This window comes from Gadus morhua, chromosome 7 (assembly GCF_902167405.1).
Source record: "Gadus morhua chromosome 7, gadMor3.0, whole genome shotgun sequence".
In the NCBI taxonomy this organism is placed as follows: domain Eukaryota; kingdom Metazoa; phylum Chordata; class Actinopteri; order Gadiformes; family Gadidae; genus Gadus; species Gadus morhua.
This window is the reverse complement of record NC_044054.1, coordinates 29231362-29251866: the sequence shown is the minus strand read 5'-3', so window position 1 is coordinate 29251866 and position 20505 is coordinate 29231362. Positions and strand designations below refer to the sequence as shown.

Here is a 20505-nt window from a genome sequence, read left to right as displayed (position 1 = left end):
CACGATCCTCAGTGTAATCAGCTGGATGTGAACGGTGATCGCGGACGGATGCTCAGACCCCACCTCTCCGAGAATGTCAGCGCAGCTATCCATTCACAAAGAGGCGGAGGAAACAAGCCTTTCAGGATGGGCCAATAAAGCACACAGAGGGGCGGGGGGGGGGGATTCACGCCGGCTGGCAGTGCTTGAAGTTAAAACTCCTCGCTGTTTTAGCTGAGTTGCCCATGTCGCCTCCCAGACTAACGCTCGTACCGGAGTCCTCTCCTGGACATGTTGTGACTCCGCTCGCAGTGGATGCTGTGTTTTAGAAGCGGACTTTTTAATCATCACTCGGATATTATAGTGACTGTTTCGGGTCGTTTTAGGGGGAACCATCCGCTGCCACGATGCTCTACTATGGACTTCTCCTGTGTTTTTGTGGCACAGGTATTGTTTGGGCGCAGCCGGACAGCTCGGGATTATCTTACGCACTGAGGTCTGAACTGTCAGAAGATACGATTTTGGTCGCCAATAACGAAGTACGAGTGCCTTTCGGGAGAACTGTGTTCATTGACCCCGTAAACGATCTGGTTATTCAGACCGAGCCTGGCGATCAGTGCAGCATCACAGTTCTGGATAACGACCCGCTGTCACAGAGACCCGGGCAACTCTCTCCCAAAAAGTTTCCGTGTGATTTCGGTCCTAACGACGTGAACTACTCTCACTTCGGGTCGAGGAGCCCTGCTAAGGACCGGGTGAGGCTGCAATTGAGGTACGACACGCAAACAGAGACCGTTATCATCCCGTTCATGATGGAAATAGAGGTGATCTTTACGCAGCTAGAATTGCTCACCAAAAACATGCCTCTGACTGTTGATAATTTCAAAGGGATAAGTAACCCGATTGACAAAAAGGTGCTAGAATTCACATATGACAGAGTGTCTCACAGATGCGAGGTGACCTCTCTGTCCAGTGGCAGTGAGCTACCCAGATATGGAAAACTCATCGACGGGGGGAAACTTGCGAACATGATGGACTGTGATGAATTCACCCAGGCTGACATTCGCTACGAGCACACGTTCAACCGTAAATCCCCAAATAGAGATTATGCTCCCATGGTGGTGGGACTGCACGACACGGAAGGCAATTTAGTCAAACAAGAATATTTCCATCTGATGATTCGCATCAGAGAGGGAGAGGAGAACACGCCGCCAAAGCCGAGCTTCGTTTCCATGATGATGATGGAAGTGAGCCAATTTGTTCTGACAGCTCTCACCCCTGACATGATTGCTGCTGAAGACGCTGAGTCAGACCCGGATGAGCTCATATTCAACATCACCTCTCCCCTCTCGTACGAAGAGGGCTACATAGTCAGCACCGATGACAGAAACCTCCCAATCACGTCTTTCTACCAGAGAGATTTGATGGAGCTCAAAATAGCGTACAAACCCCCCAGCCTCGACTCAGACACCGAGAGGATCTTTCAGCTGGAGTTCGAGGTGGTGGACACCGACGGGGCCCTCTCGGACCCGTTCGCCTTCATGATCGTCGTGAAACCCATGAACTCCATGGCGCCCGTGGTGACCCGCAACACCGGCCAGCTGCTGTACGAGGGCCAGTCCCGGCCGCTCTTCACGTCCAAGAACCTGGAGATCAGCGACGAGGACAACCTGGACGGAGTGCGCATCACCGTGGTCGACGGGCTGCGCCACGGTGACCTCAGGGTGCTGGGCCTCCAGCGGAAGTTCTTCACGCCGTCCGACCTGACCTCGGGGCTGGTGGTGTACCAGCACGACGGCAGCGACACCTACAGCGACAACATCATCTTCAAGATGTCCGACGGCAAGAACGAGGTGGAGTTCCTCTTCCCCATCACGGTGGTTCCCACCGACGACGAGCCGCCCATCATCAACGCCAACACGGGCCTGGTGCTGTTTAAGAACCAGATGATGCCCATCTCCACGCCCACGCTCAGCGCGGCCGACATCGACTCGGAGGACTCCACCATCAGGTTCACCGTCGTCCCTCCGCTGTCCGCCATCGGCGTGGTGCTCCTGAGGCAGTCGGACGCGCCCGCGGACCCGTCCTCCTGGAGGTTCAACGCGGAGGACGAGGTCTACGAGAAGGAGGTGACGCAGTGGCAGCAGAAGGACATCACGGACGGGAAGGTGTTCTACAAGCACACGGGCCCCCACGCCACGGACACGGTGACGGATCAGTTTGTGTTCACCGTTCAGGACGACAACGACCCGCCGAACGAGTCGGGGCCGAGCGCGTTCATCGTTCGGGTTTTACCCATCGATGACGTCCCCCCCGAGATGTTCCCCGGCACCACCTTGCAGATGACCGTTCACGAGTACCAGCTCACCGCGTTCCACAAGGACGTCCTCCGATACACCGACTTAGACTCGGAGGACCGCGATCTCAAATACGTCGTGGTCCAGCCCCCCACCGACATGGACGAGAACCACCCGGTCGTGTTCGGAACCCTGGTCCTGACGGACAGCCCCGATCGGGAGGTCACCGAGTTCACCCAAGCCCAAATAAACCACCACAAGATCTCCTACAGCCCCCCAGACGTGGAGCTCGGCATCACGACCCATGTGGTGCAGTTCAGCTACTCTGTAGAAGACACGGCCGGCAATAGTGTGGAGGGCATCTTCATCATCTTCCTCCAGCCGGTCAACAACAAACCCCCTCAGATAACCAACACCGGCTTCTCTGTGTTTGAGCGGGGCGTGCACATCTTGTCCGCCGCGGAGCTGGACTGCGAGGACCCTGACACCGACAGTAAGAAGATCACCTTCAACCTCAGCCAGGCGCCTAAACACGGCCAGGTCCAGCTGGCCTTCACCGACCTCAGCAAAGGGCAGGCCTTCAACCTGGAGGACATCTCCGAGGGTAGACTGTCCTACATTCAGAACGGAGACGAGACGGTGAGCGACGAGTTCCTGCTGGACGTCAGCGACGGCATCCACGTCGTCACGGTGACGGTGCGCGTCGGGGTGAAGCCCGTGGACGACGAGACCCCCACCCTCAGCCTCCCCGTGGGGACCGTCGGGTCCCACGTGGACGTGTTGGAAAACGGCGCCACGGAAATCACCACCAACGTCATCCAAGGCAGTGACGTGGACACCGACGACCTCCAGCTGACCTTCATCGTGGAAGACCCGCCCACCATGGGGGAGGTACTGGTCAAGGGCGTGCCCGCCTCCAGGTTCACACAGGCCGACATCATCAACGGCTTTGTGGTGTACGCTCACACCGGCGGCGAGATAGGGGTCGCGTCTCTTCAGGACGGCTTCAATCTGAGTCTCACCGATATGTCCGAGGAGTGGACCGTAGGCGGGAATCGGATCGACGGAGTTCGCGTCACCATAACTATTCTCCCGGTGGACAACCAGGCCCCCAGAGTAGACGTCGTGCTTGAGTTCAGCGTCATTGAAGGCGAGAAGTACAACATCGGGCCTCAGTATTTGGACGCTGATGACAACGACACCCCCTCTGAAGACATCCTGTGCACCATCATCGTTCAACCCACTGCTGGGTACGTGGAAAACATCTCTCCTGCCCCAGGCTCAGAGAAGTCTAGGACAGGAACAGCTGTTAGTGCTTTCACCATCCGGGACGTGAGAGAAGGGAACATCTACTTTGTCCAAAGTATTCACAAAGGAGTCGAGCCCGTAGAGGACCGATTCACGTTCAGATGCTCCGATGGCGTTCAGTTTTCCGAGACCTTGTTCTTCCCCATTGTGATAATCCCCACCAATGACGAGAAGCCTGAGATTTTCACACGGGAAATTGTAGTCATGGAAGGGATGAATATTATTATAGACACACCACTTCTGAACGGAGCCGACGCCGACATTCCACCTGAAGATCTGACGTTCATCATTTCTAAACCTCCCAAACACGGGGCAATTCTGAACCAATTATCCACAGGCTCTTTCTTGGTGAGCAACTTCACTCTGGAGCAGATTAGGGAAGCTTCGAGTATCATTTATGAGCACGACGACTCTGAAACAGTCGAGGACAGCTTTGAAGTGATTCTCACTGACGGAAAATATTCTGTGCAGAAAACAGTGTTGGTTTTGATCATCGCCGTCGACGACGAAACCCCAAGAATGGTGATTAATGATGGCCTGGAGGTAGAAATAGGGGAGTCGAAAGAGATCAACAACAAACTTCTTAAGGCTACAGATCTAGATTCAGATGATAGCACACTCACTTATATCATTCGGTTTGGACCCGGTCAGGGCCTTCTACAGAGGACCACGCCTTCCGGTGGGCTGGAGAACATAACGCTGGGAATGAACTTCACCCAGGCCGAGGTCGACGAAGGGTCAATCGCCTACATGCACAACGGTCAGGAGGGCATACGGGACCTGGTAAAATTCGACGTCACAGACGGCATGAACCCACTGATCGACCGGTACTTTTACATCACCATCGGCAGCATAGACATGGTCTTCCCTGACGTGATCAGCAAAGGGGTTTCCCTCAAAGAAGGGGGCAGAGTGATGCTGACCACAGACCTTCTGAGCACCACCGATCTCAACAGCCCTGACGAGCACCTGGTCTTCACCATCACCAGGGCCCCAGTGAGGGGCCATTTAGAGTGTACGGACACACCTGGGATGCCCATTGCGTCGTTCACTCAGCTCCAACTGGCCGGGAGTAAGATCTATTACCTCCACACCTCTGACGACGAGGTCAAAATGGACAGTTTTGAATTTGAGGTCACCGACGGGTTTAACCCGGTGTTCAGAACCTTCCGAGTGTCCATCGTCGACGTGGACAACAAGAAACCGGTCTTAACGATTAATAATCTGCTGGTCACCGAGGGAGAAAGTAAGCTCATCACGCCCTTTGAGCTCAACGTAGAGGACCAGGACACGGCGGAGAAGATGCTGAAGTTCTCCGTCACTCAGCTCCCGGTTCACGGGAAATTGCTCCACAACGGATCGACGCCCGTCACCAGCTTCACCAAGCAGGACCTCAACGAAAACCTCATCAGCTACAAACACGACAAGCACGACAAGTCGCCGGAAGACTCGTTCTCCTTCACCATCACGGACGGCACTCACTCGGACTTCTACGTGTTCCCCAACACCGTGTTCGAGACCCGCCGCCCTCAAACCATGCAGATCGCCATCCTGTCGTTGGACAACGGCGTCCCCCAGATGGTTGTGAACAGAGGGGCGCCCACCCTCGTGACTGTGTCCACGGGTCATCTGGGCTACACCCTCAGCTCCAAGGTGCTGAAGGCGGAGGACCTGGACAGCGAGCCGGCCTCCCTGATGTTCCACGTCACCGCCCGGCCCCTGCATGGTGACATCATCCACGTGGGACGCGGGAACGACTCCCTCAGCATGTTCAGCCAAGGTAAAACTTTTTATCTAAAGTGTAATGAAATTATGCTTTTTATTACGTCTAATATTTGAGTATCACATTTTTCAACATGAGACCGGATTTTTGATCATTCATGTCTTTTGGGATGTTTGTTTATTTCCTAACATCTGTTTGCACTTATTGTTACTATTGTTTTTCGGTTGTGCCTGGATATAATGTTAGACACACTTCTGCGTTTAGTCTGCAGCGGGGAAACTAGTCAGTCGATAACATCATGCCCACAATCCCTCCGTTGACTTTATTATCGTTAAAACCGCATACATCACCCCAACACACAATCCAGAGAAAACAGTGCAGTCTCAACCCTCCCTGAACCCTGCCGCCTGCGGTGGTTTCAACGCACAATGAGGACGACCTCGCCATATGGAGGACATGAATCACCCCGTCTGACAACCCCTGGCTTGGATATGTTAATAGTTAATTCATGGGCCTGATTTAGACGTGCCTTTATCATCAAATCATAATTAACGTGCGGAAGCACGGGGTCGGACTCGCCGCGTCACGTAAATGGCTTATGGAGGTTTTAGGATGAATAATTTACAGCCGCGGCTCTGCGAGGGGAGAGGTTCCCCCTTCGGGCCGCGGTACAGCGGTTTGTTAAATGAAGCGTGGCGCCTGAGCAGAGGGATCAAGCGGGAAAGGTCAGGCGCCGTGCAGGCAGTGACAAGGCGCCGTCGGAGCACACCGACCGTCTTGACGTTTTATTCGCCATCGATCCGTCTCACCGACGTCCACTGTTTTCGCTGTGTGCGTCCGGATATGATTTGAGCCGACGCGGGACATGCTTCCAACACGCGTCACGCAGCGCGTTTGAGGGCAGGGAGAATAAAAAAGGCGAGAGTTCAATTAGTGTGCGTGCTATGCTCCTGTGATCTATTGAGTGTAATACGGGGCTGATCAATAAGGCTGCTGGGCTGTTGGATTCAGGCTGAGGAACGCAGTGCAATTACCGTTGGGGTGCTCCTGTGAACCGCTCTGAGCTGGTGTACAATCCAATGAATTTGTGCAATAGGGAAAGACAGAAATGCAGGTTCTGGTGATGGGTTAAGGGCAGAGACTGAGTGCCCGCCCTGAGAGAGGACCCAGTGGAGAGCTGTGTGTGTGTGTGTGTGTGTGTGTGTGTGTGTGTGTGTGTGTGTGTGTGTGTGTGTGTGTGTGTGTGTGTGTGTGTGTGTGTGTGTGTGTGTGTGTGTGTGTGTGTGTGTGTGTGATATAGCGCAATGAGCCGTAAAGAGGTAGGGCGAGAGGTTGAGTGGGGGTTAGCCGCGCTGAAGGAAGAGAGCGAGGAAGAAAAAGAACCCGTCTCCAACCACCCAGTTATTTAGCCATATAGCCACCACTAAGCCGCTGGCACTCTCAGTTCTAAGGGCAGAATTTTGGAAAGTCTTGTAAGATAGAGACAGGGAAAGAGAGAGAGGGAGAGAGGGAGAGGGAAATAAGATTGAACAGTTAGGGAGAGAGAGAAAGAAGAGAGAGAGAGAGAGAGAGAGAGAGAGAGAGAGAGAGAGAGAGAGAGAGAGAGAGAGAGAGAGAGAGAGAGAGAGAGGAGTGAAAGACAGAAGGAGGCTGAACAGTAACGAAGAGAGAGGAGGGAGAGAAAGAGAGGGACGGGGAGAGTGACACACACAGAGAGAGAGAGAGACGGAGAGAGAGAGGGAGAGAGAAGAGGGAGAAAGAGAGAGAGAGATGGAAAGCAAGCATGCTCGTCAGAGAACGCAGCCGAGTGAAAGAGACTATCCCTCAGTCTGTATTTACACATCCAATTTCCAGGGCAGGTCCCGTGTGGCTTCTCCTTTAAATATTTGATGATGAAAGTGCCCCCACAGCTCACCCTGTTGACTCCCTCTGCCATTGTCTTCTCTCCCCATACCACGTGCCCCAATTCATTTTCCAATGTTGATTCCTTGTTACCATTTCTTTAATGTGAACACACTCGGTTTCAATCCAGTGTTCAAACACAGCTCACATTTCTAACCCTGTCACAAAATAGGAATGACCTTCATGTCAGAATTGCAAGTCTGATTTCAAACCACAAAACTGCTCAATCGCATCGCCACATAACCCTGTTATTTATATACAAATATAGTACAGGGCATATAATCCTGGTAGGATATTTTGTTAATCCCTCCGTAATTTTCCATTCTAATGATCGGTAAATGTGTGGCAAGTTGTGTTCACGGCTTTAGGGCTCGGCTGAACAAGGGATGGTGTTTACTGTTGTAGGAGTCTGTCAGCCGCTGGTTCGGAGCCACTAAGGGACCGGGCCTTTCATGTGTCGATGGCTTCCGCTACACTGTAATAAACTATCCCGGAGCCTGATGGAAAAGGATAAACACAGCTCTGTAATTCAAACAGAAGTCAAGGACAGGAAAAACAGCTGCCAATGCAGGTGCACCCCCTGCTTAGAATCCTGTTTTTAACATTCCTGGTTGCCCGTGTGTTATTTTGGCGATCCTTCGTCACCTGGTGGTTAAAAGACTTCCTGGCAGGCGACCACACGGGGTTTGGGAGGTCTTCACCATTTTCTGATGGCCTCTACAGCTTCAGTCGTCTAGGATTAGCAGCAGGGCGTGTATGAAGTTCGCTCTCTCCCGGTTTAGGGTGTATGACTGTCTGTCTCTCTCGTGGTTATTAAGAGGGGGTCGAAGGTGCTGAGGGTTGATAAGGAAGTTGAGTCAGAGTGTGATTGTGGACGGACCCCCCCACTGGCCCACTTGTGCTGTGGTTTCAACGTTATGCTGACAGACAGGCATGCCTGCGAGGCCCTTGAAGTGTGGGGAGAATAAAGGGATATATTTTAGCACAGCTTGAGTGTTCACACGCAGGATTCTTGCTTAACATTTCAAAGAAATGCGTGCTTTAATGTGCGCCGTCTGATTGAGGTGCTATTTTTACTTGGATTGGATGATTCGAACAGGCCGATCGTTTCAATAATATATAAATAGTCAAATGTGCAGGTATTACAAAAGAGATTTTAGTCGATTGCTTCATGAATATGAATATATAAGTATCCCGTAGTGATTAATTAGGGATTAGGATTCATGTCTGTATTTGTTGTTTGGGTGGGGGGCGTTCTGTTACGTTGTCGTCCCAATTCATCAGCGCTATTTACCGGTTCTAACGATATGATTCTGGGTTCTCCTTTCAGCCGACATTGACGAGCTGCAGGTGTGCTACGTGCTGCATCCCCAGGAGAACGTCACCTCGGACCACTTCATGTTCTCCGTCCAGGACGACGGTAGGACAGCACCTGCTCATTCAACTCAAACTGTGCAACATCAGAGTCGGTATTTTACTGGGAAATATGAGCAAACAGGCGTTCCTTTGTCGGGCCGAAACAAAAACATAACAAACAGGGCAAATTTAAAATCGTAGAGAAGACATGAAGGTACTGCTGGTAACAGGCGCGATGCTAGCCACAAGCAAGCTGTTGTTGTTATTATTAATAAACCTGACATCAAACGACCTGTGTAAAATGCCAAGTCTTCATCCATTTTCATCCCCATTATCGCTGGTAAATCTCTACCAAACAAACCTTTTTTTAGTTCGTCCCCAGAGACTGAAATAATTACCGGTAGCACGGCTGCCAGAGTAGCAGTCATTTGCAGCTGTAACGTTCGCATCATGGGACGTGTAGAACTAATGGCTTTGATGAGTCCCCCCCAAAAAGACGCTCTCTTGCTCGATTCCGTGCAAAAAAAAAGATAAATGAGAGCACTGCTTTCTCAGGATAGAGTCACCAGGATGTGATGTCATCTAGGGAAAGAAAATGGGTTGGTGTTCACTTTTGAATACATTTATTTTTCTTCGTCTTCTGCCAAGGATCGATGTGTTCCGCGAACACCGTTTTCATCAATAGTTTTTTTCCTTCACTCCAACCTCTTTTTTGCTTCGTTTCACCTCACTGTCAGACTTCTATATTGTCAAGGAAAGACGGAGCCGCGTTATAGCACAGCACGGCGCTCTTACTTAGCCGCTCGGCGTGAAAGCTAATGGTTCTCGGGAATAAGTACTTGATCCATTTAACAAAGCTCTGCCACCTTGACGCGCTAATGCACCGCCGCAGGCGCTGTTTCGGATGCCCGGGAAAAACAGACCAGATTTGGACAGCCATTTGTCCGTGGGGGGGGGGGGGGGGCCTTCCTGCCGGCCTCATAGGGTTACGTGACGTGTTGAATTGAACGATGTTTATCTCAGGTAAAGGTTTAAGATGCCCTGAAAAACCTCTCTCTAAATTCACGCTGCTGGCTCTCCCGGCCCACTGTTTTGTTTGTGAGACAGACAAGGCCACAGGCGCCTCGGCGGGGTTCGAACAAAAACAAGGCTGAGCGTCTTGTCCTGCGTTGGGCCACGCTGTCAATCACGCTCACCCCGTTGTTCGCTTAAGGCTCAATTAGCATGAACAGGGTCTTTCCGGTGGTAGACGGGATCATTCCCCGTAGCCCACGCCACGAATCTGCCAGTTCTTGTCTTCCCATTGCACGGACTGCGAGTGTCTCGGTTGTCCTAAGTGACTTGGCTGCTCCAGTTCTGAGGCCCCGGTTCAGAGAAGCAGTGTTTTTTTTTGATGCAAATAGAACGCTGAGACGGTTCAGGGTGGACGCCTGTCCTGATGGATGGAGTCTCTGAGCGGCAGCGGCGCATCCAGACGCACGAGCGTCTTTTGTGGAAGATTATTTAATGCTTACCGGCTCAGTTGCTGATCGTTTAGATTACAATGTGTGAATGTATCTGTGTGGAGAGAGAGAGAGAGAGAGAGAGAGAGAGAGAGAGAGAGAGAGAGAGAGAGAGAGAGACTGAACATTGAGGAAGAGAGGGAGAGAATGAGTGAAAGAGGGAGATACTGAAAGTGAGAGAGAGAAGGACAATGTGTGTGTATATATATATATATATATATATATATATATATATATATATATATATATATATATATATATATATATATATATATATATATATATATATATAATGTGCGGATATTGTGTGACTGTGTGAGGGAGAAAGTGGAAGGGAGAGAGAGGGAGAGGGAAACTGTTTTCTTGTAAGAGAGGCAGAGCTCTCTATTTTCTTTATATGCTCTGTTTTATCTGGCACATATTTTTATGTGGTTGTGTTTTGTATGTCTGGTCTTTATCCCACCATACACCATAACAAAGTCCTTGTATGTGAAAGAGTACCTGGCAATACAAGTCTGATGCCGAGGGGGTGAGGAAAGGAGAAGCTGAAGAGGGGGGGGGGAGACAGTGGGGGGAGACGGGGGGGGGGGGGGGGGGGGGGGGGGGGGGGGGGGGGGGGGGGGGGGGGGGGGGGGGGGGGGGGGGGGGAGTGATGTGTGTGAAACACTTTGGGTGTTATCCAACAGGCAGTTTGAGCAGCAGAGACAAAGGTTGTCTCTGTGGAAGTGTCACTATCTGTAAGAAGCCTAAAATACTTCTGTTTAAAACCCAGCGTTATGCCACTTCTGCCTGTAACAAAAAAAACCACAACATCAAATCCTGCAGCTCTGGGGATTTAAACAGCGCCGTAGAACGGGTTCTGTGCTCTGTCTCATCTGCTTCGCGATCCACAGAGAATAGCTTAATAGTGATAGCACTACAGTGAATCATTACCTTGAAAATAAGTCCAGTACGAAAAGTTTGAATTATGAATTGTGTGCTTAGAGGTGTTCTGAGGTTAGCTCACCAAAGCAAACATTTCAGCTTTGACTGAAGAAAGTTGTTGTGGTAATGGTGGTTGTTATTTATGTCTTTATCTCTCCACGCCAGCTTTGAGTACTGGCTTTTACATAACTGATGTAAAAAATAACAATGGAATCACTTTATAATAATGTTCAGTCAGAAGTCATTAATAAGCCATTAGTTAATGATGAACTAGCGTAAGCCTCCAGTTAATGATGACCTAATTGAAAAAACGGAATAATACTTTTGTAGATGATTAATAATTTCTATGTTAAAGGAAACTAATTTCTCCGCCAGCTGTGATGTTGATCAGCCATTACAAGCTCTGTCAAAATTGACACTCCACTGTCACCACGAGTTGGTTTGTCCAACCAGATGTATGATGGATAGATCAGCCTACCATTTGGTAAAATTCCAAGAGTGCAGCTGGCGGATCTATTGATCACATATCTGGGTGGACACTTTCACTCGTGATGTGAGAGGGTATATCATGTCAGGGCTTGAAATGATTTATCAAGATCACACCTAGTGGTAAAATAGGGTTCCTCAATAGCAATTATCCATCATCTAAGTTGTATAGTAATGTGTTGTTAATGATTACTTCATTGTTAACTAAAGGCTGATAAATCAATACTTGATTGATGATAAGTTATTCATTAACGTAAGGCAACTTGTAAATTACATCACGGTGTAATGGCATCCAAACAGTTATATCATCATTTCCTCTGATGAACATTAAGCATACCTGGTAATATGCCGGAGAAATGTTCACGTGAGTCGCCGACAGCGGCTGTGATCGTGCCATGCACTCGCTGATATTCCCTACTAAAGGTCATGCACGCGATTGTGTGGCTCAGAGGAAAAAAGCAGGAATCTGCGCCGAGTCCACCATAAAACACGTTCACTCGCCTCACGCTGGTGTTCGAGCGTAGCTCAGCACGCCTCCGTGAGCCACCTGCTCGCACGCGGTCTCCCGCACGCCGGAGGGAGCCTTCTGCCGCAAGCCAACCAGAGTGTCAGGCCCCGGGGCCAGAGGGAAGCGTTTGATATTTCAGCCGCCAGGCGCTGCCTGCGGTAATGAAAGGCCCTGAGCGTGAGGATCGGTCCAGAGCTCGCAGGCAACCACTGGTGATTACATGAGCCTATTACAGGCTTGTAAGCAAGCAAGTGGCGGGGGGGGGGGGGGGGGGGGGGGGGGGGAGGAGTGGGAGGGAAGATGGCAGCCCCTTGGTCACACCACCACGCCAGGTGGAATTGCTGGTGTTAACCTGTAATGGCACAGGGCAGAAACCCGTCTGTTTCCCGGGCTGGTCGCCGGTGGGAATGAATGACACACAGCCCATCTTTGCTCAGTGCTCGCCTTTTTTGATTCGGGTGCCTCGCAGGCTGAGATTGATACGGCTGCACTTTGATTCCCGCTCACCTTAGAGTTGGCCCCGGTTGCCGTAGCAGGAACTGGAGGTAGCAGGTTGGAGGTTTTTGGTGTGGTAAAGCTTTTCAGCCCGTTCTGCTGACTGACTGGGAGGGCCGCTTTGTCCCCTCTGAAAGACGTAAATCAGGAGGTTCGGGCGGTCAACGTTGACGTCTTACTTGTCTAGTTGTTCAAAATGGCCGTCAATGTTTGCACCAACAGAATAAACCTTGCCCTTTGACTTCCTTTCCCCTCCTCCTTTCCTCGTCGTCTTTGTCTGCGTCTGTGAGTTTGGTTTAAACCTCACAACCCTTTTGTTACACCCCCCCCCCCCCCCACACACACACACACACACATCACTCTGCTCGTCTGCAGTTCCTGACATGCTAGTGTGCTCGCTCACAACAAAACGTACCCCTTCAAATATCTCCCCCGGGGGGATACTTTGCCCAAATCGTAACTGGCTTCCAACTGATTCAATACCCCCAGCGAGGTAATGTGCCTCTTTGTCGTCTGCGAAAGCGCCTCCATTGAAAGTTGAAACGGAATGGGTGGCCTTACACGGCGCGCTTTACTTTCTTTGCTCTTTCCATTTCCACTTTATTGGGAGAAAGGTGAAGAGAGACTGTGACAAAGACTGTTTTCTGTCATTCAGCTGTGTGTGTGTGTGTGTGTGTGTGTGTGTGTGTGTGTGTGTGTGTGTGTGTGTGTGTGTGTGTGTGTGTGTGTGTGTGTGTGTGTGTGTGTGTGTGCATTCGTCTGAGTGTGTGATTGAGTGTGTGATTTTGTGTGTGCGTGCACTCCTCTGAGTGCGTGCGTGTGGGATTTTGTGTGTTTGTGTATGTGTGCGCACTAGTCTGGGTGCATACGTGTGGGATTTTGTGTGTGTGTGTGTGTGGGGATGTGTGATTGTGTGGGCCTTCGTGCTTCCCTTTGTGATTGTGTGTGTGTGTGCTCGTTTGTCTGCATGTGTGCGTGTGTGTGTACGTGTGTGTGTGTGTGTGTGTCTGTGTGCGTGCGTGTGTGATTGTGTGCAGGCCCACTGGACGCTCTGATTCATGTCTGCTTTCGTTCTCTTTCTCCAGAACCCCACTTTTCTTCAAACACGACCTTGTTCACAATTTATCACATCGACCCAACGGACAGAAATCTGCATGTGAGACGCCGGTCGTCATGACCACATGATCCTGATGGATCCAGCCGCGACGGCACAATTAAACATTTGAACCGACGGACCTCAAGAATGGATTCAGGGAGACACACTCAAGTGTGACCCCTGTCCTGACTTGAAACGCATTAGCGGCTAAGTGTTGATTTTGAAGCCCCCCCCCCCCCCCCCCCCCCCCCAGCTATCACTTTGTGATATTTCGCTGCCCGAGGGCTGCAGTTGACAGACCGGACGTGTCCCCTAAAAAACCCCAGGAGCAAGCCCGCACTCGCTGTTTCCATGGTTACCGATTGGCCTTGTTAACCCCTGTGACCCCTATTGTTCACCTGCCAAAACAAAGTTTGCCTTTCCAGACGCGCGCGCACACTGGCTCACACACACGTGCGCTTAGAGCCGTTGTTTCGCCCGACCCTGATCTGCCTGTGATGGTAGGGGGGGGGGGGGGGTCTGCTCCGGCAGGTCCTCGTCTGCATGACTCCGTCATCGCCGTCTCTCCTGTCAGCCCGCCGTCTTACCCAGCGGTTCACAGTCATCCTTCCTTTCTTTCACACACTTTCTCCTTCTCTAGATCGTTATCTCTCTCTCTCTCTCTTCCCCCCCCTCTTCTCTTTGTTTCGCTCCAGCTCTCTCTCTCACACTCTCTCAGTGACTCTCAAGCTCTCTCTCTCTCTCTCTCTCTCTCTCTCTCTCTCTCTCTCTCTCTCTCTCTCTCTCTCTCTCTCTCTCTCTCTCTCTCTCTCTCTCTCTCTCTCTCTCTCTCTCTCTCTCTTTATCTCTCTCTCCCTTTCTATCTCTGTCTATTTGTCCCTCTCTCTGTCTGTCGGCCTGTCTGTCTCTTGCTCTCTGTTGTGCTCTCTCTCTCTCTCCATCTCTCTCTCCACTTCTCCCACCCTCTCTCTCTCTCTCTCTCTCTCTCTCTCTCTCTCTCTCTCTCTCTCTCTCTCTCTCTCTCTCTCTCTCTGTTTCTCTCTCTCTCTCTCCCTCTCTCTCTCTCTCTCTCTCTCTCTCTCTCTCTCTCTCTCTCTCTCTCTCTCTCTCTCTCTCTCTCTCTCTCTCTCCCCTTTCTCTCTCTCTCTCTCTCTCTCTCTCTCTCTCTCTCTCTCTCTCTCTCTCTCTCTCTCTCCCTCTCCATTTCTCCCACTCTCTCTGTGATCCATTTCCCACTAGAGGTGAGATCCTAGCGTTCTAACCAGGCCTTTTTGATATGTCGGGCGTGTGTCGGAATATCACATGGGAATTCCACTTCGGTGTCAAGGCTTAAGGATTAGGGTGGAAATGTAGCATTCATCATCATCCCCTCATTGTTGCGTTTCTGTGTGTGTGTGTGTGTGTGTGTGTGTGTGTGTGTGTGTGTGTGTGTGTGTGTGTGTGTGTGTGTGTGTGTGTGTGTGTGTGTGTGTGTGTGTGTGGGTATTAATGTGGGTATATGCTCAACTGATTCAAAGCATATTGACAATGGGATTCTTATCAGCATTATGATGGAGAGATGAAAGAAAGGAAGCGAGTGAGGAAGGAAGGTAGGAAAGGAAGGGAGATTGATAGGTGTAAAGATAAAATGCCCTAATGGCAGAGAACAGAGAGTGTTAACACTAATATGTTTATTTTAGTCCTTTGCCTCAGAGATAAGATCTGTATGCTATTCAATATATTTTTTGGGGTGTTTTAGACGTGTTTTCTATGTAAATTGGTTTCGTCCAATTAGATACTGTGTTCTCTGTTAAAAAGCTGTTATCTGAGTGTGAAGTCTAACTTAATTTACATTCTGAACAAAAGAGACACATGTCGGCAGGTCCCCTGAGTCGAGGTTAATCGCAGTTAGCCGCAGTGACTCTGCTTGTCTTTTCCTTCTTTTTATACCTTTTCTTTTTTATTCCTTTTTTAAACCGTGCACCAGTTCAGTCATGTTTCACTCTCCGCTATAACTTACCCCGTTTAGGGAGATGAGGTCGGCCCCTTTTAACCTGATTTTGTCAAGTGAATTCCAGCAACGCAAATCATACTTTTGCTCAACTTATTTTTAACCAAAGTTTAGTTTAGTTGAAAGGAAAAGCGAGAGAAGGAACGAGTTATGATCACGACTACAGCAATCGATTGACTCGGTCTCAGTGAGGGTGCGGAAGAAAAATCAGGGAAGGGGAGAAATTTAGGGAAAGAAAATAAATCGTATGTTATTACTTCAATAACATCCGAGAGGTCTTGGTTTAGACGCCAGTCCCAGAAGTTTCCTCCCTGTGACCTTTGCAGAAGGTATAGAAGTCATCTGTCACTTCGGCATTACACGCGCGTCAGGAGGGAGTCCAGGTGAGCGCAACGGCGTGCGATCGCTCTCACTCTCCGTGTGAACTCATTGAAATTCTGGAGCAGAAGAGCAATTCCTTTAAGAGAGTTATCATTCACCTGAGACCTGAGAGTATCTGTGTGGAGGAGAGAGAGGGGAAGAGAGAGAGAGAGAGAGAGGGAGAGGGAGAGAGAGAGAGAGAGAGAGAGAGAGAGAGAGAGAGAGAGAGAGAGAGAGAGAGAGAGAGAGGCATGCAGACCTACACATGCACGCACACATACATACACGCACACACATACACTCACATACACTTACACACATACACAAACAAACATATACACACACACGCACAGACAAATACGCTGGTGCACACACACACACACGCACACACACACACACACACACACACACACACACACACACACACACACACACACACACACACACAATAAACCATACCTACAGACATACAGAGGTGCGGACAGAAAGATAGACAGGCATACGGACAGAAACGTATCCACACCCACGCTCACACACCCAAAGAGTGTGCTGCAGTGTGCTTGTGCGTACTCTTTGATATGAGCGCGTGTGTGTCCGTGCGTTTCGACGCGCGCGCGAGTGTGTGCGTCTTTGCTGCTTTTGATGTGTGTGTGTGTGTGCGTGTCTGTTTTGATCTCTTTAAGCAGCCACCATATCCATGTCCTCGAGTCACCGCCAGCGGCTGTGCCCTGGGTGTGGGCGGGGGGGGGATTGATGGTGGTGGTGGTGGTGGTGGGGGGGGGAGGTGGCGTTGGAGGCGGGCGGTGCGGTTGGTTTGGGCGGTGGGGTTGGGGGCGGTGGTGGTGATGATGGTGGTGGATGGTGGTGACGGTATTGGAGGCGGTGGTGATGGTGTTAGAAGTGGTGGTGGTGACGGTGTTAGTGGTGGTGGTGATGGTGTTGGTAGTGGTGGTGGTGACTGTATTAGAGGTGGTGGTGATGGTGTTGGTAGTGGTGGTGGTGACTGTATTAGAGGTGGTGGTGATGGTGTTGGTAGTGGTGGTGGTGACTGTATTAGAGGTGGTGGTGATGGTGTTGGTAGTGGTGGTGGTGACTGTATTAGAGGTGGTGGTGATGGTGTTGGTAGTGGTGGTGTTGACTGTATTGGAGGTGGTGGTGATGGTAGTGGTGGTGGTGACTGTATTAGAGGTGGTGGTGTTGGTAGTGGTGGTGTTGACTGTATTAGAGGTGGTGGTGATGGTGTTAGTAGAGGTGGTGGTGACTGTATTAGAGGTGGTGGTGATGGTGTTAGTAGAGGTGGTGTTGACTGTATTATGTCGGTGGCGGGCGGGTCACTCTCTGTGTACACATCAGTGGGAAGTTGACCTGCGCTAATCAGCTTCATCACGCAGACTTCAAAGCGGCGCTCGTCCTCTGCCTCAGATGCCACTTTAGTACGCAGCCTTCAGACGCCGCCTCGGTCTCTGGGGGGCCGTAGCGCCTCGGTCTGGGGCTCCACGGCCGCCGAAGAAAACACAACAACACCCGCCCCTTCCTTCGCTGCCTGCGTCCCAGAAAGGCGTCCCTTCCGCCTAATGCGATGCGTTCTCAGCACCTGCGTTCGAGCGGGTTCCCTCCAGGTCATTTGACCTCGTTGTATAAAGAAGCGGTGTTTTGGAAACCTTCTGAGGGGAAATCGTTTCACAATCGTGGCTTTGCTAACACCTTACGACACACTGTGTGTATTCATCCCTAAATAAGCAGCAGTAAGCAGAGTTACAACCAGCAACAGCATGAGCTTCCTGATGTGATGACGTCGTCCCGTTTGAACGCGCCTCACAACGTGGTACTTGTGAGACACTGTCGGGGACGGTACCAGAACCCTGTGATGTGGAGCGAACCCCTCAGACAGCCTGACTCATCCCCGTACCTCACCGTCCTCACGTTACTTTAAGGAGAAATCCAGTGTGAAATGGATATGGGATATAGGTTTAGTTGGCAAACGAACATGTTTGCCAACTAAACCTATCATGTTAAATATATCCCAGATCCATTTCACACCAGACCACGGGATGCCCCTGACAGGAGCTGTCGAACTCCTAACTGCACAATGGCAGAGACCCCCCCCGGTGCGATGCCAGTCTCCTGTACCCCCCGCCCCATGCCCTCCAGCTGAACAGTGCCCTACAAACCAGGGTCTAAGCCTGGGGGGGGGCGAGGGGGGGGGGGGGGGGGTGATAGCTGATAGCAAGCCCCGCCCCCGGAGAGCACAACCATCATGCAATGCCCCGGGGCGCAGCCTAGACGCACTAGGACACGCGTACGACTGCACAAGCGCCCACGCACACACATACACATACACGGACACACATGCACACGCACTCACACATAAATACGGCTGCACACACACGCACACACACACACACGCACGCACGCACGCACGCACGCACGCACACACACACACACACACACACACACACACACACACACACACACACACACATACACACAAACACAAATACGTCTCCACATACACACACACACACACACACACACACACACACATGCATACGTATGCACACGCACAAATGCACACTCTCTCACACACACGTATACCAACACACATACCGACAAACTCCCAGACACACGCACACAGGCACGCACGCACACACACACACACACACACACACACACAAAGAGACACACACACACGACACACACACACACGCATATGTCTGCACACGCACAAACACACACACTCTCTCACACACGTATACCAACACACGTACCGACAAAACTCCCAGACGCACGCACGCACGCACGCACGCACGCACGCACGCACGCACGCACGCACGCACACACACACACACACACACACACACAGAGACACACACACACACACACACACACACAGAGACACACACACACGCATACGTCTGCACACACACACAAACACACACTCTCTCTCACACGTATACCAACACACGTACCGACAAACTCCCAGACACACAGCCAATGCACAAACACTAACAGCAGCAGCCTTCCGTCGTCTGATTTCCAAAGTGACCTTTCAATCCGCCGGCTGCTTGGACACACACGCTCAAGCTGCGGGCAGGAGAGCCTCCTCAGTGTAAATACTAGTCTACTGCTCTCTATACCATCATCTTCTCCTTCCACTTCGCTGATTCACTTCACTTTAAAAATAATTATTCAAAGGGCGGGGGCATGTTGAACTTTAAGTACGCAAGTGTGCGTGGTAAAGGTCAAGGTGTTGGAATTATCTAATCAGCCAAGGCAGCATTATGCAGGCTTTGTCTGGGTGGAATGCAGTCGTAGAATCACACATACACAGACAGACACGCACTTACGCACGCACACACACACACACACACACACACACACACACACACACACACACACACACACACACACACACACAGTCTTGCACTTATGCACACACAAACACACGCGCAATCTCACACACACACACACACACGCCTGGCGTGCTTGGTGCACACACAAATACACACACACACAGTCTCGCACTTATGCACAAACACACACTAACTGTCTAGCACTTACACACACACACGCACACACATGTGACTCGCTTGATGCACACACACACACACACACACACACACACACACACACACACACACACACACACACACACACACACACACACACACACACACACACACACACACACACAGGGGCTCAAGATGTTTGCTTCATTACGGGGAGGATTAAAGCCTCACACATTGAATATTCATTATGACGGATTAATTCACACAGTAAATATACAGACATACAGAAAAACAAGTCACTGTGTGTCACTGCTTTATTATTGTAATCAATTTTAACCTATGCTCATTATAATAACAACCCTTTTTTCTATCTTTGGCGAGACGAGAAAGCGTGGGTTATTTCTTCCGAACTTCAAAAATTCACATTGGGTTGTTTCAAGCTCCAGTCCTTTCCTTTCTCATCCCGGAATAGAACGAGGGGGTCTTTGAAGAGGTGCCATGAATTAACGGTTTGAAACGACGGAGGCGGCGCCATCAACGGTTCTGAGACAACGCCGTCCCGGCCCGAGCGCAATCGCGCGGTGGAAGGTTGTCCTGAATAAGACGCCCAGACGAACGCAGCCCCTTTCAAACCCAAACCAAAGAAACGCACAGACAAACGGACGCCGTTGCGGTTCACCCTTTGTTCCGTTCCCCCTTCCTGGTGACAGACAGAGGAGGAGGATAATTAGGGTGGAGAGACGCGCCGGTTGTTAGCGGGCTGCGCGTCTGTTTCCTGTTTCGAAACACAAGAAACAAAAGCGCTTACCTGCTTTGGTCTGGCGCAGGTGTGAGGAGGGAGCGCCCATTTATTGTGTCGATCACTTTATAATCACTTTATAACTCTGAGGTGTTTTTGCACATTACCCAAAAACACACAGATATGGGAAATAACACCATTCTTCCCAGGGATTGTATTTGCAGAGTAATTGTGTTTCTGTTTATTGGTGTCAACACGCTGTAATTGTGACGTAGCCGCGTTGCCGTAAAAAAGAAGATTGTTGAAAGATAAATAAGCACATCGTTACTGT

At 50.7% G+C, this 20505-nt stretch overlaps 1 protein-coding gene across 1 annotated transcript in view; it reads left to right on the top strand.

Moving 5' to 3' along the window:
* LOC115547741 (FRAS1-related extracellular matrix protein 2) overlaps nt 1–20505 on the top strand; it is a 67821-nt gene continuing 47316 nt past the window's right edge. The window contains 2 exon segments of the mRNA XM_075074206.1: nt 1–5364; nt 8540–8629. Coding sequence (XP_074930307.1) covers nt 387–5364; nt 8540–8629 — 5068 coding nt within the window. The 5' untranslated portion in view covers nt 1–386.